General features: G+C 38.7%; 1 protein-coding gene across 1 annotated transcript in view; it reads right to left on the bottom strand.

Annotated features, from left to right (window-relative positions):
* Positions 1 to 20,189, bottom strand: part of STAB1 (stabilin 1) — a 115,794-nt gene that overhangs the window by 21,333 nt on the left and 74,272 nt on the right. Inside the window, exons 41-56 of the mRNA XM_029284120.1 lie at positions 19,629 to 19,724; positions 17,630 to 17,675; positions 16,730 to 16,809; positions 15,827 to 15,952; positions 14,972 to 15,045; positions 13,099 to 13,173; positions 11,052 to 11,168; positions 10,043 to 10,090; positions 9,224 to 9,307; positions 7,811 to 7,957; positions 7,157 to 7,294; positions 6,398 to 6,457; positions 4,155 to 4,331; positions 2,788 to 2,874; positions 1,300 to 1,446; positions 570 to 629 (exon numbers count right to left, since the gene is read on the bottom strand). Coding sequence (XP_029139953.1) covers positions 570 to 629; positions 1,300 to 1,446; positions 2,788 to 2,874; positions 4,155 to 4,331; positions 6,398 to 6,457; positions 7,157 to 7,294; positions 7,811 to 7,957; positions 9,224 to 9,307; positions 10,043 to 10,090; positions 11,052 to 11,168; positions 13,099 to 13,173; positions 14,972 to 15,045; positions 15,827 to 15,952; positions 16,730 to 16,809; positions 17,630 to 17,675; positions 19,629 to 19,724 — 1,562 coding nt within the window. The remainder of the gene's footprint in view (positions 1 to 569; positions 630 to 1,299; positions 1,447 to 2,787; positions 2,875 to 4,154; positions 4,332 to 6,397; positions 6,458 to 7,156; positions 7,295 to 7,810; positions 7,958 to 9,223; positions 9,308 to 10,042; positions 10,091 to 11,051; positions 11,169 to 13,098; positions 13,174 to 14,971; positions 15,046 to 15,826; positions 15,953 to 16,729; positions 16,810 to 17,629; positions 17,676 to 19,628; positions 19,725 to 20,189) is intronic.

The following is a 20,189-nucleotide window of genomic DNA, read 5'->3' as shown; positions in this document are numbered from 1 at the left end:
TTTTGGAATGGCCCAGCCTGAACCTGAATCCGACTGAAAGTCTGTGGGTGGCCTTTCAAGGGTTGTGCACAGGAGATGCACTCGTAATCTGGAAGATTTGGAGCTGTTTTACAAAGAAGAGTGGATAAAGATTCCCAAGGCAAGATGTGTCACACTGACAGGCTCCTACCCCGAAACACTGAATGCCGTCATAAAATCAAAAGGTGCTTCAAGAAAGTATTAGTTTAGCTGTGTATTTTTATGTAACCACAGTATTGTAAGTTTATTATTTTCCACACACCCCAAAAAAGATTATAGTTTGTTTTTCAACTGAATTGTACAGTTTCTATGTTATATTAAAGATGGAAAGAATTCTGAAGCAATTTTGTTTTACATCTCAAATACTTGGCATTTAACAGGGGTGTATAGAATTTCTATATCCATTGTATGTCCTCTCTTGTTTGGGATTAAGGGCATGCATTGTGCCTGTCAGATGCTTGATTATAAAATGTCTTGGTAAACCACCATCAAGTTGTTTATTATCCACATCTTGTCAACTGTGAATCCACCATTTCTCTGGGGAGGCTTACCATTTCCACTGATCCAAAAGGACAGGATTTCTCAAAGCCACAAGGACCACATTGAGCATTCTGAGAAGACATTATAGGAAAGCAGGAAAGATAAACAAGTATGTAAGAAGCCATTTTAAATTTCATCTGAAAATCTGTTAATTTTTTCTTTCTCACAAATGCTGCAACCTATTTGCAGGCAGAGCTGGGCCACGTTTTTGGCCACAGAACTGCACTATGGCTACTAAACTCATGATGACAGTGTCATGGTTAGCACAGCTGGCATTTTGGGCCCTGTCCCCAATGTTGAGATGCTTTGGGGTGTTCATATTATGTATTTATCAGCGTTTTAGAATTTAAATCTTGCAAAACAAGTAGAATACATACAGATTATACAATCTCACCTTAACTTAAATTGCCATGATGGTGAGAGGGATAATTTTTTAAAAAAATTGTACAGTTCAATAGAAACAGAAGTGTTTTGAAGGTTTTTTTAAAAAAAGAACAGCTCTATTATTATTAAATTTATATGCTGCTCATATCTTCAATAAGGCGACTTATAATTGGAAAGTAAGTTCCACAAACATGGAAAAAGCATGGAGAAACTATCGGCTGCCATTGTCAACATTATTATAAGAAATTTAACAAAGTCTTCTTTTTGTCTAGAGAATCCTTTAATGATATTAAATCAACAAAATGAAGATAATTATCTAAATCAGTAAACATTGATATTTAAAATTCAAGTGCTCACTGAAATCTCAGTAGTTTGAAACTCATCACAACGGGATCCCAAATCTGGAGGCTCAAGAAGGTGATCAGTTCCATAAGCAATGCCCCCACTGAATTCCATATACCGCTGGACAATCCTTGCATTGTTATTGTCCACCACAATATCCCCCTGCAAACCAATGAAGCAGTAAAAGTGAAATCAGAAGACAGAAGACGAATATTGGAGGCTTTTGGTTTTGACTAATATGCAAAATTCAGCCCTATCACCTGTTGCTTCTTGATCCTTTTTACCTTTTTTTGCCTCAAGTCAGAAGCACTATAGTTTATGCAACCTGCCCTGTCTATAAGGTATAAACTTTATACACAGTAAATCTAATCACATTTACCAACCTGAACAAACATCCCATTTGTAGCCTCTTTTTAAAAGTCAGTCTTGTAAGATCCTGTCTGTTGCTACACTCTTTTAATCTCCTGATTGCATTGCAGCCTCCTTTCCTAATTTGGTATCCTCAAGATTGTTGCACTACAGCTCCCAGAATGCCTAGATAATCCCATATATTTACTTCAAGATGTATTCAAAAAGTTGCTGTAATGTTTATACACATCCTACTTTCTTTGATCTCTGCCTCCCAGATACTCTGTTTCTTGATCAACTTCCCTAGCTTGTTCCAGCTTCTCCTAAAATAATGGACTCCTTTAGATTACCCTTCTCCTTTTTGTTTCTGGCTTTTCTTTCTTGGCCCATGCCTCTTTTGCATCCTTTCATTTGCTACCTCCCATGACCTTTAATACTTGCAGCTGCTGCATTCTCTACCTACTCCTTAGCCTAACTTATAAACCTACTTAGGACATTATGAGCAAAACTAATGTCATGGTGGCACAGTGGTTAGAATGCAATGTTGCAGGCAAACTCTGCCCACAGCCAGGAGTTCGATCCTGAAATCATGTGACAACTATGCTTGTGATTTTACTTCAGCTTTCCTTTGCTTTACAGCATCAGAAAGAATATGTCCCCAAATAGTCGTATGAGCCAAAACGTAGGTGGAAAGTTTCTGGAACTTGACTCATGAAGGGCAATCTTATAGCCCTATTCTTCCATTGCTTGGAATGTTCACCCAGCATTGGGCTAGTTAGCAAGAAGGGAGTTAATGTTTGTCTATACATTAAATGGAGAGGAAGGAATTACAAGAGAGTAAGCAGGCACCCAATAGGGAATACTCATTGAAAAGAAGGCACTAGCACCAGCTATTTGTATAACAAACTGCATAGGAGGCAAACAAAAGCAATCTCTTTTCTCTTTGAGAGGACAAAGGAAAAAAATAACAAGTCAGGCACAGGGGAACACTACTAACTGTTACTTTTTCATCACCTTCATAATTCCAAACAGTGCTGCCCAAGGCAGTCCATAAGTGAGGACTATCTATATCTTTTGAAAATCTATTCAGGCAGCGACAGTATTGTACATCAGTTTGTCCTCTTGTGGCTTCAATTTAAAGGAGTGCTTACTTACTGCATGTGTTTTGCTGCAGCTAAATGAAATAATTGAGCCATGCAAAGTCCTCAAGGACGAGAATTCTGTCAGTTTGGAAGCCAAGACCTAGAACAACAAAACAGTAAATAATGATTGATTTTCCACACATTTAAGCTGGCCAAAATAGATCTGGAGAGGTTGTGTCTTATGTTTCATTCATCGTACATATAAACAGGAATTGGGGAAGGTTTCATTTTCATCAAAAGAATGAAAACTCATTTTCTCATTTGCCGTTTGTGTTCTGTTATTATAAACTTTGTTTTGGACAGTAAATGTTTCTGGCAGTGAATCAGCTAGGAAGATAAATGTTCAGGAAGGTTAAATAGGAATGGGTTTCATTTAAGGCTGCAAAAGATCTTGCTGAGACTAAATTTCCCTGTGGATCCATGATATGATAAATGCATGATCATATGAAGCACTGCAAGAAAATCAGCATCTGGATAAAGAATCCCACACCATTTTGAGTACTACCTCATCTATTTTGTGCTGGTAAAAAAAAAGAAGAAATTCTAAACCAGGGGTCTCCAAACTTGGCAACTTGAAGACTTGTGGACTTCAACTCCCAGAATTCTTCAGCCAGTTGAAGTCCACAAGTCTTCAAGTTGCCAGGTTTGGAGACCCCTGTCCTAATCCTTGCTCAGTGTCCTGACTATTCTTCGAAGTTTTTTTTAAAATTAAACATCAGAGAAAAACAATGTTGAGATAGACACCTTAACAAATTTACCATGGCCTCTATCTATATTTTTCAAAATATGTGAAGTCATGCTTAACAGATATGCATGTTTCCTCTTGAAATACACCCTCTGTTTTACAGAACTAACTTCTGTTTTACAAAGCTAGAATGCATCTTAAATTACCCATGTTATTTAAAAGAATGAAGGAGCTGGCACCTGTAGATGCCCGAGCAATGATGATGACCAATCATTTTCATTTTAACATTGTAAAATGCCCAGAGTTGCCTATTTGAGATGGGCAGCCATCTAAATCTAAAAATCTATAAAATAAATAAATAAAATTATAATTTAGTAATTCATTGATAAAATAAAAAGGCATTTTTAATGCGATTTTATACCAGCTGCTCTAAGATTTTCTCTGTTTGAATTTTCCTCCTTGCAATTGCTCAGTTTTGGCACATCTCCAGTGAATAAGCAAGCTAAGGCCAGAAGCAACTTCTCTCCCACAGTCAGATCTCACAGATTTTATCAGATAAAATGTTGGTTAAGTAGTTTACTTGTTAAATCAAAACCAATTTCTAGCCAGGTTTAAATGACATGAAAAGGAGATGCGTTTTCTGCCAAGCTGGGTCCAGCAGGGCTTCTTTAACCTTGTTTCAACCTTGGGTTTACCTTTATGTCCCGGATCATGTGCCCTTTGAGATAAGCAACCAGTTTGCTCCTGTGGTCTTTGTGAAAGAGCCATTTTTGCCTTTCAGCAGGAAGAGAATTAAAGGCTGCATCAGTTGGCCACAGCATGGTAAATGGCTGATGCAAGGTATTATTGACCAGACTAAGAAATCCTGCTTCCTGTATAGAGACACAGAACAGTAAAATAACATGATTTCACAAAGCTAAGAGAATTACTGTCAACTGGTCAACACCCCCCCTCCCCCAAACGTCAGTCCTGAAAAAATAGGGGAGCTGCATCACAGTTTGTATGGAAAGAACCTTCATGCTGTTGAGTGGAATGTAATCCACAAGTCTGGGAGTTGGGTTAATTATTTTTGGAGGGTTTTAGGGCAGGGGAATGAGTGAAAAGGGGCAAAACAGATGCCTGATGCCTTAAGCCATTTGGGCTTTACAAAATTTCCTCCGTTCGTCAAAGCAGGCTCCCTTTGTGTCTTAACCTGTCTGGTTTAGAAATGTGGATTTTGATATGCTGTACAATGCTCAGTATAGGGAAAGAAAGATGTGCAAGGCACTTATGGTGGCCAAAATAAAAAAAATCTGGTAGCATTTTTTCAGGCTGGCAAAGTTTTTGTACATCTGATGAAACAAACTGCAGCTCACAGTGTCTGCCTTTCAATAAATCATAATGTTCATGTGTTTTTAAAAAGGCTACCGTGCTCTACCTGTATGTTGATTGCAACAGTTCCTATTATGATTATTTTATGACTGTGTCTGCTTCATTGGATGTTAATTTTGAATTAATCAAGAAGACCTTGTGAGAGGATGTACAACAACAGAGTGTTGAAAGAATTATAAGGAAATAATAGAATGTCACATTAAAATAAATGCTCATAATATAGTTGTCTGGGATGCAGAGCATGGAGTTAGCCCAGCTGTTAATGAATGCTAATATACATTGCCAAGAATTACTAAGAAATACATGAGGGTAGAAAAGACTCACTTCTGTCTAAGTTATATTTTGAGAAGAAGGAAGTGCAAGAAAAAAAGAAAGACAACTTTTTTTTCTTCCCTGTTAAATATACACTCTCTTAACTAACAGAAAGAGATCCAGGACAGCATGTGAAGCGTCTTCCTTCTATCTATTTATCTGAATTTCCCCAAATAGGCTTATACCAACTCCCTATTTCCCAAATAGGCTGAGATTATACCATCTGCATTAGTCCATATGTCTGTAGCCAGTGAGTGAAGTAGATGTTTTCTCTCTTCAGACCTGAATTCTATTAAGAGTTAAACCCTTATCCAATTAATCAGAATTCAAATCCCACTTCTGAAATACATGTTGAACCAAATTTTAAAATTATATTATTTTGTATTTTTAATATATGGGTTTTAATATGAACCTGACTAGATGGCAGCACACAGCCAACTTTGACTAATCTTAAAAAGCTACGCGAGTGATGGTTAAGATTTGGATGTGAGACTATCAGGAAACTGCATGACTCTAAGCCAGACATGTCAAACACAAGGCCCGGGGGCCGGATGCGGCCCGCGAAGTGGTTTCATGTGGCCCGCGAAGTCATCCTGGAAACAGTGAGGGAATGGTCTCCGCTGCCTTGGCCCTGGCCCAGGCTGGCCGGGAGCCAATGTACAATTTTGTGGTGGCCATCTATGCTGAAATGCATTCAGTCTTAGCTCCACAAGGCCATCCAGAAACAGCGGGGAACCAGCCCCTGCCATGTTGACCCCACCCCCTGGATGCATGCTGGGGAGGTGTCACCCTTTGTGAGGAATGAAGAAATGCACCATGCTTTGGCGCTTGCCCTGGTCCCATCCCCTTCTGCCAGAGACCCTCAGATCTGTCCCACTCCTGCCCAGGCCGCCACAGGCACCCTTGACGCGAATGATGTAGAGCTGGTCATGCCCACCCAGTAGGCCACACCCACTCCATCCACGCCCACCCAGTAGGCTGCACCCACCCTGGCCACACCCACCCAGCCCCCCGAGGGCAACCGCAATGCTGATGCGGCCCTCAATGAAATTGAGTTTGATACCCCTGCTCTAAGCTATGTTTGGGAATTAAAAAAAAATAATTGGAAAAAGATGACAGCAAGCCACTTCCATATCCTTGTCAGGGAAATTACATACATGTATCCATGAAATTACCAGTGGTCAAACTCAACTCAAGGACTATTTCACTTATGTTTCATTCTATGGATTGAAACTGAAAGAGAATGTTCAATTACCTTTAGAAGCCTGCTATATGTTTTGTATCCAAGAGCCTCTGAGACCTCTGTAATGGTTTTCTGGAAAGCAATCAATCAGAAAAGTTGCCAATAAAATCCCAGTTCCAGAGCCTGATCAGAAAAGCATCATGCCTGCTTGAAGGTGCATGGAAGAGATGTGGCCTAATTTTTACATCTAACGTTGAAACAAGCTGCCTCTTTCCCCATTTCTGGCAATCTAAAATGTGCACATGCAGCTGTAATACACAGAGTTGGCAAGTAAATCTTATATCATGTGTATCCTGTTTAAAACACAAGGATAAGATGCTTTGCAATAGCCCTGAACCCAGATAATGACATGATCCTCCATACAGCAATTCTGAAATATATTCAGTGGCAGATAACTGTGTGCAACACTGCAGCCCTAACAGATTTTACTTCAGTTACGCAGTTTGTGCAGAAAAAACACAAAAAATAGATCAGAGGCGGATCATTCCATCTCTGAAATAATCCAAACTGTATGTGCACCCAGGCATGGACACTCAAACAAAATAGAAATATATGCAATCAGATAAGATGGATCTATGGCTCGCAGTGCCTTAGTAAGTGGATAGTTAGTGTTTAAAACATCTAACTCAGAACTAAGTATAGTATAAGAAATAAAGAGCCATTAAAAGCCATTATTATCTTCAATAACATCTAGTTTTACCGTAGCTTAAAGCCTAGCAAACTCATTGTGGCTTCTTTCACCTTTTCTAGCGTATCTTATTTTAGACATACCTGGGATAGGTCGCATGAAATGTTGTGGTGCTGCAGGTCATATGGGGCTAAGATCCCATCAATAAAATGTATGACTCCATTCTCTCGAGTAATGTCACTTTCAATTATCTTAACTTCATCATTTAAATACAGACTGTTCTGGGAGGGTAAAAAAGAGGGAATACATTTCCAGCATCTTTAAAAACAGACTATTATACATTATACAAAAATATAAGAATATTATTCTAGAGCAGGGGTCCCCAACCCTTGGGCTGTGGCCTGTTTGAAACCAGGCCACGGGAGAAATGGGCACATCTGCTTCCTCGAGTGGAACTTTGCACGTGGGTTCAAGCACCCTCTGCTTAAGCGTGAAGCTCCATTCATGCGAGTGGAAGGCATGCACATGCCGCTCACACAAATGCAGCTGTGTGAACACTCATGCGCCTGCTACTCACATGACCCCCCCCCCCCGGCCAGGCCGAGCTGGTCTGCCAGGCTGGAAAGGTTGGGGACCACTGTTCTAGAGGGATCATCATTGGCCCTAAAAAATAACCCAGTTCCATGAAAAATAAAGACCTGATAGGACACAGTCACATAAGGTTTCTCTTGGCAGTGCAGAAAAGTCTTTTTATGACTAAGATGGAAATGAAACAGGACTGTGACAATGACACACACCTCTTTCATGGAAACTCTGATTTTGTGACCAGATAAAGCTGTTAGAGAATCCTGTGATTCCAAGTCATCTGATAGGAGCTTCTGACAGATGACTGTGTGATAGCGAAGCAGATCTTTGATGCAGCCAGCTTTTTCCCATTCTGAAAACTAAAGAAAATATGGTTGTACAAGGCAAGCACAGGTTAATCCATTTTGTTCAGGTGTTTGAAATGAAGCTGCTCTCTGATACGATAGTAATAAATCATGAATGCCGTCTAGTGCATCTATTTCTATTATCTAACACAGAAAAATGGTTAAAACCTAGTTCTCGTGATCCATTTGTCATTCCAAAAAATGTAGAGCTGTTGGGCACTGGCATAAACATACCAACCAATTACATCATACCCATCACTACAGATGGAAAAAAACCAAAATTCAGTTCAATTGAAAACTATTATTCATTTATTAACTTAAAAGGATGGCAGCAATAATACAACTATAAACCATAAAGCCAAATACTAAAACTAAAAACCTGGTGCCTATATTGTCTTAGGATGCCTCAACAACCATTTGTAAATTCCTATTACTCTACCTCAGTGCCAGCCACAATTGCTTTTTGCAAGGCTAGACCTGCTGGATTGCCAACGTGTGTGTGTTCCATGAGGTAGGAACAGCTATGGATAAGGCATACTTCCCAAATCCCTTTAGATGGCAGCAGGGAAGGAATCTGAAGTGCATCTACCCTATTTGATCTTGTGGGATGGGTAGATATTCTCAGGGAGAAATAATCTTGTGCCATATAGGGCTTTAAAGGTGATAACCAGCACCTTGAGTTGCCCCCCTGAAGTAAACTGGGAACTAGTGTAGTTCACATTATAGGGGTGTAACATAAGAAAACCTAGGGGCTCCAAACATTGTATGTGCTGCTGGATTCTGAACTAGTTGTAGCTTCCAGATGGTCTTCAAGGGCAGCTTCATGTAAAGCACATTGCAATATTCCAAACAGAAAGTGACTAAGGCTTCTTGGTCCAGGAGAAGGCACAATTGGCACACAAGATGAATCTGTGCAGAGCACACACACACACCCATGACTGCCACCCGCTCCCTAAGTAGGTGGCATGAGTCCAGGAGGACCGCCCCCCAAATTGTGTGCCATCTCAATGGATATGGCATATTGATGGTACTGTACCCCATTTTGTCCAATGTATCTTGCTCAGTGTTTTCATTAAGATGTTAAAGAGGAAGTTCAAATTTAGTTGAAGACATTTATATTTGGAAGCAAAGTAAAAAAAATAATAATGTTTCACTGAAACAAGAAGTTATACTTCTCTAAGGTTCTCTTAGTGAACTCTTCTTTTACATTAAACAAATTTCAGTGCAAGGAATAAAGGCACTGCTTGATTTTTCAAATGCCACCTTTCACAAGTTGCTTACTGTGGTCCTTTTCTGTAGGTAATCAGCATGTGGGACAAATATGGTGTATGGTCCTTTCCCTGTTATTTCCATTACTTGATGAGTCTACAACATAGGGAGAAGTCCAGGGATTAGTATAAATACCAAGCAAAAGTTACAATCTACAGACGTTTGGCATGTGGATTCAGAGAAATTGGCAGTGCATTGCAGGTGCTGCAAGAGGTAATGTAATCTTGGACTTATCAACAGAATTATAATGTCAGGTTTGCAGGAAATGATAGCTCTATGCTGCAACAGTACTCCTGTCCTTGGGATATGGTGTTGGCTTTGGTCACTGGCTGAGGAATTGGAAAAAGTATGAAGAACAATGAGAGGGGGAAAGCTGGGAGATAAATGATTAAGAATGGTTTAGGAAACTGGGTATATTTAGGCTAAGAGAAAGCTGAGGAAAGACAGTCTTCTAAATATTAGAAAAATCTTCTAATATTTCCTGGGCTATCATAGGAAAGAGGATGTGGTTTATTTTCCACAATTTCCAAGAACCATAAATGAAAACTTTACAGAGGGGATTTAAACTTGACACAAGAAGTAATTTCTTCACTAAACACTAGGAAACACTAGAATAACTTGGTTTTTGGTGAGTTAAAAAAAAAATGACTGACGTTTGTCTGGGTTCGTATTCCTGCCCTGGGAAGTGAGTCAGACCTCAAGATCTTCAGAGTCCCTTTGAATCTGAGGATCTATAGCTCTAATTTGATTACATGGTTGCAGGGATTGTGCAAGGAACTTTCTGGATCCCACTCTAGTTTTTTACCACATAGAAATCCTTCTCATACTTACCCGGCTATAACGAAGAAATTCAGAGGCATCTTTTCTTCCAATAAGTTCCTGAGGAAGGAAGGAAGGAAGGAAGGAAGGAAGGAAGGAAGGAAGGAAGGAGGGAGGGAGGGAGGGAGGGAGGGAAAGGAGGGAGGGAGGGATTAAACATGTTCACAATAACAAGTTTCTTCCAAATTTTAGGAACTATGTGCATAAAAACATTCATAATAACAGGCTTCTAATACTGCAATTGCAGATATGGGAATTCCTTGTAAAAACTCTCCCACTGCAGAATTATAATAGAGAAAAGCAGATCTGATGCATGTCATGTTTTGAGCCCTACATTCTGGCTGGAATCTTCATAGGTACTTGAACTGGTTGGCCAAAGAATTAATGAAGGCATGGATGCAATGACATCTGGCAACCAAATGCAGTGGCCGGATTGATCTTGCCTTTGATTCTGACTCAAGGCTTCCATGTGCCCCAAGAGACTTGGAAGCCATCACTCTTCATATATATGAATAATTTTGAATTATTAATTATAACAATCATATTTGAACCATTCAATATAGGAAATTATGTCCTTACCAATGAATCCCCAGATAGCATACATCAGGGGTGTCAAACTGCTGGCCGGCCGGCCAGATGCATCATACCAAAACCGTGCCCACCCCAGCTCCAGCAATGGGGAAGAAGTTGCGATACGTCGCAACACGTCACGTGACGTTGCAAGCTTGACACCCCTGGCATACATGAAGAAAGCTTTGTTTTGTTTACATTTTCTTTCAAATGACAGTTCAACTGATTTATGATCTAATTAAAATTTCTTTTCTTTTTACTGTTTTTTAATTCATGGGATCATTTGCAACTATCTTTTCTTTTTTGCAGCCTTTTTCAACTACGTCACATGTTGCTTTTTGAGTACTACTATCAGCACAATTTTTGGGAATGTTAAGAAGGAAGACTGCTCTTCTAGCATTTGGGAATGGATGCTCACAAATTTTGAAAGTTTTAGTAAAATATGTCTTACCTGCCATACACTTCTACTGCATGTGAAGCCATCACCAGTCCCCAATATACAAAGGCATGTTGGATTCCCATTTTCATTTTTAGAGCATATAGCTAGTGGACTGCAGCCACCATTATTCTGATCAAGAAAAGAAGAGCTAATAAACTGGAGCTATGCTCAGGGGTTATCAATTCTTCTTTTAAGTTTAACTTGTCTAGATGACTCTTCTTAAAACTTAGCTGTAAGGAGACAATTTTCCTTTTCACACAAGTGAATGAGCTATCAACAGGTATGGAGTAGTGGAAAGTAGCCATCTCAGTGAAGACAGCTGTGTGCAGAAACTCAATACCATGCCCTAAAATTTTCCATAAACCTGTCAAGTCATTCAAAGATTTTAAAAGAGAAAGGTACCTTAATGGAAATTCACTTGCCACCTCTTTTAAAGAATTTGAAGCACATGAAATTAAAGTTATCTATTTAATGGATATAGTTTTCTTCTTTGTGAAAAACACTTATTACTTTGTATTATTAGTGATTTACATGAAGAATTTCCTTGTTGTTCCCATCTAAGGTTACTGGGTTTGATAACAAGCCCCATAATCCCCATCATGAAATTAATACTGCCAAGCTGAAAGCCATACTACTGCTAGACTACTTTAATTCAATAAGTGTTTACATCAATCAGCAATAGGTTTATTGACTAACACACAATTATTATTATTATTATTATTATTATTATTATTATTATTATTATTATTATTATTATTATTATTATTATTATTAATGATAATAATAATAAAGTTGGAAGGGACCTTGGAGGTCATCTAGTCCAACCCCCTGCTCAGGCAGGAAACCCTATACCATTTCGGGCAAATGGCTGTCCAGTCTCTTCTTAAAAGCTAGGTCACAACCTCGTAAGTGACGAAGACCTCCGTCCAACAAGGTGACCAATTAACAAGATTGACAGTCCTTCAAAGAGGAATCAAGATCCAACGAAGAGAGGAACTAATCAAAGGTAGGCAACGAAGAACAGGACGGAAGTCCACGAAACCTCTTATCGAACTGAGGGAGAAGAAACACCGTCGGGGACTCTATAACGAGCACTGCTATCATGTCCCCCCTCGGTCTTCTCTTCATTAAACTAGACATGCCCAATTCCAGCAGCCGTTCCTTATATGCTTTATCCTCCAGTCCTCTAATCATCTTTGTTGCTCTTCTCTGTACTCTTTCTAGAGTCTCAACATCTTTTTTTATATCGTGGTGACCAAAACTGGATGCAGTATTCCAAGTGTGGCCTTACCAAGACATTGTAAAGTGGTGTTAACACTTCACGTGATCTGGATTCTATCCCTCTGTTAATGCAGCCTAGCACTGTGTTGGCCTTTTTGGCAGCTGCAGCACACTGCTGGCTCATATTTAGGTGATTGTCCACTAGGACTCCGAGATCCCTCTCACAGTTACTACTATTGAGCAAGGTGCCCCCTATACTATACCTGTACATTTGGTTTTTCTTGCCTAAATGTAGAACCTTGCTTTTTTCACCATTGAATTTCATCACATACTAAGCTATAACCTATTGTTTATAAATTTAATGGTTGAATTAACACATTATGCCAAATCCAAAGAAAACACATTGTGATCTAGTGACATGGTTGTTTTTTTCCCCTTTGTGGAATTTATTATTGAAAACTTTTAAGGATTACCAAATAAATCAGGGCTGGGAAATGTACCATGGCATGCATAAACCTTTTAAACTGGTAGCTGTGTGACCTTAAAATTAAACAAAATATTTTTTAAAAAAACAGAAATGTCACAAGATTGTCACTCAAAATCTTGTAAGATTTGGGTAACAATGCCAGATGACTTCAGGGAACTCCTGATATTTTGGTTATTTTTTTTAAAAAAAGACTTACTTTTTAATGTTTATGTTGGGATCTGCACCTAGATTACCTTTGTGATGAGTAGAATCACACCATTATCAAATCTCTGTTGGGGTTAGTATTGTTTGCTTTTTTAAAACGTGAAAACTAGCATTCAGGAGATCTTACAAAAAAGGGCATCAACAAACCTCCAAGCAAGGATCGGTATATTCACATTTCTTGATCCCATCACCACTGAACGCGGGAAGACACTCACAGGCAACCTGAGAGAAATAAAAACACCACCACATATTTCACATTCAGAATTACAAACAGAGGGACACAAACTGCCAGACATCTTCTGCAGCAATTATAAAGATGGCAGATATTTGTCACTTTCCTGCTCTGCCTCTTTCTGCAACTGTGAAATAGAGGAAGTGTGTCCTATATATGCAGACTTTGCAGCTGCTGTGAGTGCCAAAAGTTGTGAGAGCACAATCACTTAATAGTCCCATTGCAAATGAGGGAGCTCTGTGCATTTTAAGCCATTGAATGTTCCTGCTGGGGAAGCAGAGCAGTGGGTACACACTTGCCACACTTCAGAGTGAGTACGTAGAGGACAGACTACAAGAGCTCTATCTTCAGACTGCCTATCCCTTGGTAGGTCCTATACCTACATTGGGCTCTTTCAATCCTGGACACATGAATAGGAGAGAAAGGGACCCCTCCCTTCTTTCCCATTCATGTGTCCCTTTCCCTCCCATCTATGGGATGGAAATCCACAACCATTGTTGCAGATATTAGACCATAAATTACTTTGATCCACCTCTCTATCCATCATCAGCAAGGAGATTAAGCAGATGGCAAGGAAGATACGCATTTTACAGGATACAATAGAAATGCTACTGTTGCCTCAGCAGTGACCATTTATGCTAATGACTCAGCCGCCTCCCCAGATTAAAAAAGCAAGACGCAGACCATACTTTGAATTTATTCTAGGAGGCCAACTCTATAACAGAAACCCTAGTGCCACATGGAGCTTTATAACTATTTGCAGGGATATCTATGACGTTATATGTTGGGGGGGAGTGCTTTGTGATACACTTTAAAAAAAGGCCAGGGCTTTAATCACATGCTTGAAACTACCATCTTGACTTTTTTGTTTCTCTCTATGGACACCCTGACTGTGTGATTAAGAACAAGCAATACAATCCTTCCTTACTTCATTATAAATAAGCCCCATTAAACTCACTGCCAAACATAACAGACAGTTTTGAGACTTATCACTGCAATCTTGAGATTGGCAAAAATCACAAAAGCAATAGATAGAGGAAGAAACATAGGAAAACTATTAGTTTGGGGTCCACTGTGCATGCTTAACATATACACCTGGACAATTTTAGAGACCTTACAGTATCAAAATCCTAGCACCATTTATAACAGTTGAAGTAGTTCCTGCAGCCTTTTATACATTTCTGTGTTTGATTCTCTCTCTGCCTGTGTGTGTGTATAGAGAGAGAGAGAGATTGAGAAACAGAGAGTGAGAAATTCAGATTATTGTTGTTAGTATCATTGCTTTTTTCCTATGAAGGTTTAGAGATTATTACAAGCCTTTTAAGTATGCATTCACAGCTTTTACCTACCAAAGCATCCAACATTAAGAGTAATACATACAATATGCACTGTGTTTTATAATAAACTTACATTATAATAATAAATATAAAAAATGATTGAAATCAGGACTTAATAAAGAAACTTGTCATTTTATTTTGCTGATCACAGAGGAACCAAGGAAAGGCTTGGGCAAACAGGAAGATTCACCTGTGCCATAGAAACAGGAAACAGAAAAACTCATCCCAAGTAGAAGAAATGAACTTTTGAACAACTTTATTTAGCTAAGGCTCTAAAGGAAATGAGAGATTCCACTATCAGATGTTACAAAAATAAAAATTACAATTATATGGGGTAAGATAGAAAACAAATATGAATATTTCAGTATTAAGTGCTATGTTCTCAACTGTTTTTCATTGTAAGTATATTGTTAGTAAACCTCAGAATAGGGTAAGATAAAAATCTGCTTACCAAACCTGGCCCTGTTTTAATACAGCTTGCATTTCGGTGGCATCCTCCATTGTTTTCTAAGCACCGATCCAGTTCTAAACATCGAAGAAATACACATTATATCAGATTGCTTCCACCGAAAAATATGACTGTTACAAAACAAGGCCTCAGAAGATATGAATCGACGAATAGCCTGTTAACTTGTGCAATAAGTGCAATGAGCAAGGATAAGTCAGGACACACATTTTTCATCTTTCTAAATGCCCCAAATGTTCCTAGTGAAAATTCATAATTGATTAGGGAAAAACAATATCAAAGAAAACTTTCAAGCAGTTTTTACCTTCCCAAGTGGAACATTCATACAGTACCTGCTACAAGGTATCCCACCTACATATGGAGCAAACAATGGCATTCATTCTAATGGGGAACCTTGTAAACTATCACCGTCGCTGGTGAAGAATCCTCTTCTCCATTATTCAGCGATCATGTCCACATTATTTTGCCATCTGCCTCAGTTAGAGTGAAGTAGCCAGCTACATAAACATGTACATTTTAAGAAAGTGCTGACTGCCTGGGCTGATGTAATAGAGTCGCCTTATTGGGGAGGTGGGTGACATATAAATTTAATAAATAAGTAAAAGACAACTTCTCTGTAAGAGAAATAATGCCATTGATTTAATCATATTTTAAATATTTCATCTTCTTTTAAATGCCACTCATTTATCTGAGTACTGGTCTATCCCAATATTTAGTTACTAATCCCATTTATATGGTCGCCAATCTCACAAAAGTGACTCTGGCCAGAAAAAAAAACCCACCACTTTTTAAAGCCAAATCAGCCATCCTTTCATCTGCTTTGAACTGTATGATGCTTACCTCTGCATAATGTTCCATCTCCTGAATAACCTTCTTTGCAAGTGCAGATGTTTTTGCCCGGTGCTATTTTGGTACAGTTGGCATATATGGAACAGCCGCCATTATCCTCAGCACAAGGGTCTATTTCTGAATTGCCAAAGAAAAAGAGGGTGGGCTAAAATAGAAAACAGTTTCACACAGGTATGGCAAGTACATTTGCGAACACTTGGGGACCTTGTTCAGACTGCGCCTTGAATCTTTGCTTTCCTCCAGCGTATCCCCATGTATGAAGCAGGATGTTTCTGCTGTCCCTCTACAACTACCAAATCTGCTATTGGGTTTACAGGAATGGTGTGGTGAAACTATAGTGAAATATGGTAGGGAAGGCTCATGTGGGATGTAGAAAACTATAATTCAGAAGAAATGTTGGTAGAATTTTGTCTGCTCCTTGACCTGAATGAAAGAGCAGGCAAGGATTTCAAGCAGATTGGCGTTCCTCAACCCAACTGCCAGAGAACGCACATCAAGCTTTCATGCCCGTTTTCTTTGACATGGACCTGGAGGAGATTTGCATTGGATGTAGATTAAAAAGGAGTTTCCTAAGATTACAGTGTAAACATTTCTCTTCAAAAATGCTCATTTCTCTTTACCCAACAACTTGCTATTGAAAGTCTGAACACAGCCCATAGAAAAGCATTGAACGCTACATTTTAAATGATATTAAACTTATTTTACCGATGTTTTACTTGTTGTAATGTTCAAATGGTGAACAAGTGTCTGTCGGCAATGCTTGTGCATGTAATTAGTGAAAAATATGATAGGTTTTAGGCTAGTATAGATCTATCTCTACGTACTGTATGTGTATACCTGTAGTGTTAAACTATCAAGCGTGCATTATGAATTGAAAGCACTTGCCAGCTATACCTGCACAAGAGGTTCCATTTCCAGAATAGCCAGCAGAACAGGAGCAGGTGGGTTGAGAATTAGTAGAGTCATTAACGCAACTGAAACAGAGTAATAAGGGATTGAGAATTATATATAAAATCACACACATATGTTTATGATGATATTGAGTGTTAATTGTGTTGTGCTTGTTTGGCTTGCCTCATGTTGCTCCCCTTCTCTCATTTGTCTAAATGTGTAGTTAACACAACAGAGATACATTGCAGGAAGCTCAAGTTACAGATATATGTTTCTTTCACATGCTCAAAGTGGAATTTTTGCACCTTGAAAATAAATTGAGATTGCGATTGAAAACAATTACAAACTCAATCTTTCTGATGCAGGAATTAGTGGTTATGGTTATTAATAGCCCCATTAATATTTATATGAAAACTGCTTTGTGGCAATAATTCATCTTACTTATTTGGATAAGAAAATTAACAAACATGTCTTGCCTACTCTCATTCAGAATGGGAAGATATAGTTTGAGAGACATTTATATTTAACTTAAGCAAGATCTTGATGAATGGAATCTATAGTTTCACAGGTTTTATCTGTAAATAATCTCTAATTGTACATTAGAGAATTTAATAATCGCCAGATCATTTTTAAGGAATTAAGCAATATATAATAGAGAGGCCTAATTAAAAACTCAGCTTCCTAGAAATACTGCTTAATTTATTGATTAGATTTTTATCCGTCCTATATTAATATACAAGTAATTCAAGGTGATAAACATAGATGATACTCCTTCCTCCTCCTCTTTCTCCCTATCACAACAACCCTGTGGAGAAAAAGAAGGAAAATATCCCTATGGGGTTGTTATAGAAAACAATCATCTAACTTCAGACATATTCTAAACTTTTAAATAATTATACTTACTTGGCATTCACATCACAAGTACCATTGCAGAAATCAGTTTCAATCTCTGCAAAAGAACATTTTGTTAGAACATTCTCCAATCTCCAAGCAAAAATAATTCTCTCAAATAGCCATGGACTTTGACTATAATGATATGTGGGAATGATCTTGGGAGACATAAGAAAGAGCTGCAGGCTAGACAACCAGCTTATAAGAGATATCCTGAGCTCCTCACCTCAGAAGCAGAGGTGATCTGGGAAGCATTTCAGAAAGGGCCCTGCCTAGTTTCCTGGAGAATAAAAGGAAAGGAGGGGGAAAAAATACTTTCAGTCTCACAAGACTCTGTTAATGTAACCTTACAATACAAAGAGCATTAGTACTCATGGTGTCAGCTGGAGAGCTGACAGTCTGGGTTTGAGACCTGAGCTCTGCACAATGGGGTGAGCTCCTGTTATTTGCTCCATCTCCTGCCCACCTAGACCTTCAAAAGCATGCAAATGCGAGTAGATAAATAGGTACCACTTTAGTGAGAAGGTAACAGCATACCAAGTGCCTTTGACATATAGCCATGCTGTTCACCTATGGAAATTGTCTTCTGACAACGCTGGCTTCCTCAGCCAAGAAACAGAGATGAGCACAACTAACAGGGAAACCTATACCTTTACCTTACTCATGGTGCACATTTTGTTTGGACTACCTCAAAGGACTAACATCAGTCTTCTAAGACATCTACTCTTTTTCTAAGAGAAGCAAAAAATCCCACTTGGAGTTTTAAAACTGGCCTTCAATCCACAGGGATATCTCTGCCTGCCGACAGCATTGTTGCAAATGAGCAGCAAAGGGATATACAGGTAACCAATTTACATAATGCCATGATACAACTAACACAACGGCTGGGACAGGATTTGCTTTAATCTGCAGCAGCACAGCAACATGAATAGTACTTAGACTTAGTACATACTGCTTCACAGTGCTTTACAGCTCTCTCTAAGCTGTTAACAGAGTCAGGATATTGTCCCCAACAATCTGGGTCCTCATTTTACTGACCTCAGAAGGAAGGAAGGCTGAGTAAATCTTGAGCCGGTGAGGATTGAACCCCTGGCAGTCAGCAGAATTAGCCTGCAACACTGCATTCTAACCACTGTGCCACCACAGCTCAGCCAATCCTCCTGCATTCTTATGTTGGCTTAACAGAGGAATTTAGGGTGGGGGGCAGGATCAGTCCCAGGCCTTCACAGCTCAATGTGAAAAGTATATGGCCAGTGGAGTTTCCCACATACTATTTACATTGGCCTAGATTCTAAGCTCTTAGTTAATTTTTTAAAATATTTGTTTAATGTTAAGGAAATAAACGTAATTTTAGAACCTTGTGAATGAAACACATTCTCAAATCAATCTCTACTTTCAGCAAGGACTCTGGGTCCAAGATAAGGCTTAGAAAATAAAAGGCAGGTGGTTGCTATCCAATTGAGGTTGGTTGGGGGGGGTTGCCTTCTGATATATGGATGTTTTATGATTGGTCACACTATCAAGGTAACTTTTTTGTGAGAAAGCCCATTGCATGTTCTCACATTTCATATGTGCCCACTGACCCCAAAAGACTGGGCTTTTTGTGTATGTCACACTATTGATTGATGATATTACTATTTTCTCATTCTACTTGATGAACCTAATTAAAGCAAGAATTGTTTATAACTATCTCATTAATTGATTAAATGTCCAAAATGTTGCACAACGTTTATTTTTTATGGTGTTCCTTGATCGATAGCAATAGTTGTTCTGGTATATTTGATTATGCCTTATATCTGCAATACACTTTGTATTCATCTCCTAGATTTGTCTTGAAAACCAAGCATTTTCTGCAGATTTGACTGCAGGAGAAGAAAAGGGACACATTGGTATAACAAAACTCCAGTTCTGCAATTTTGAATATAGTCCTTTCTTGTTTCTTTTAAATTTGATTTTTTTAAAAATTCAGTAGGTTCAAATCTGGACCGATATGCCTTGTTTTTCAACTTACTTTGGTCACAATTAACTCCTTTAAATCCTGAGTTGCATGTGCAGCTTCCATCACCTAACAACCCATCGTTGCACTGTCCTTTATTGCAATTGCACTCTAAGAAGAAATATAAGTCTTTGTTAGGTAGAAATGAATACACCCAATGTTACCTATGCTGGTTTTTCTGCACCATCATGGCCAACAGAAAACCTAATAATTATATGTAGCTGCCTCTTTCTATGCAGCGCTTATCACTATCAATAACTGCACAGGGCCCTAGAAATGAAATGTGAGTGAAAGTATTTGAAAAATGCACACAATAGTTATACAATAATGTTCTAGGAGTTTACAAATTATCTAGAGGGACCTTGGAGTCATAGTGAATGATCACTTGAATATTAGCCAGCAGTGTGCAGCAGCAGCCAAAAAAGCTAATACAATCCTGAGTTTTTATAAACAGAGACATAGAATCAAGATTACGCGAAGTATTAGTACCGCTTTATAAAACCCTAGTAAGACGACACCTGGAATACTGCAATCAATTTTGGTCACCATACTACAAAAAAAGATGTTGAGACTTTG

Source organism: Protobothrops mucrosquamatus, unplaced genomic scaffold, assembly GCF_001527695.2.
Source record: "Protobothrops mucrosquamatus isolate PMUCROS unplaced genomic scaffold, P.Mucros_1.0 scaffold380, whole genome shotgun sequence".
NCBI lineage: Eukaryota > Metazoa > Chordata > Lepidosauria > Squamata > Viperidae > Protobothrops > Protobothrops mucrosquamatus.
This window is presented reverse-complemented; position numbering and strand designations above follow the sequence as displayed.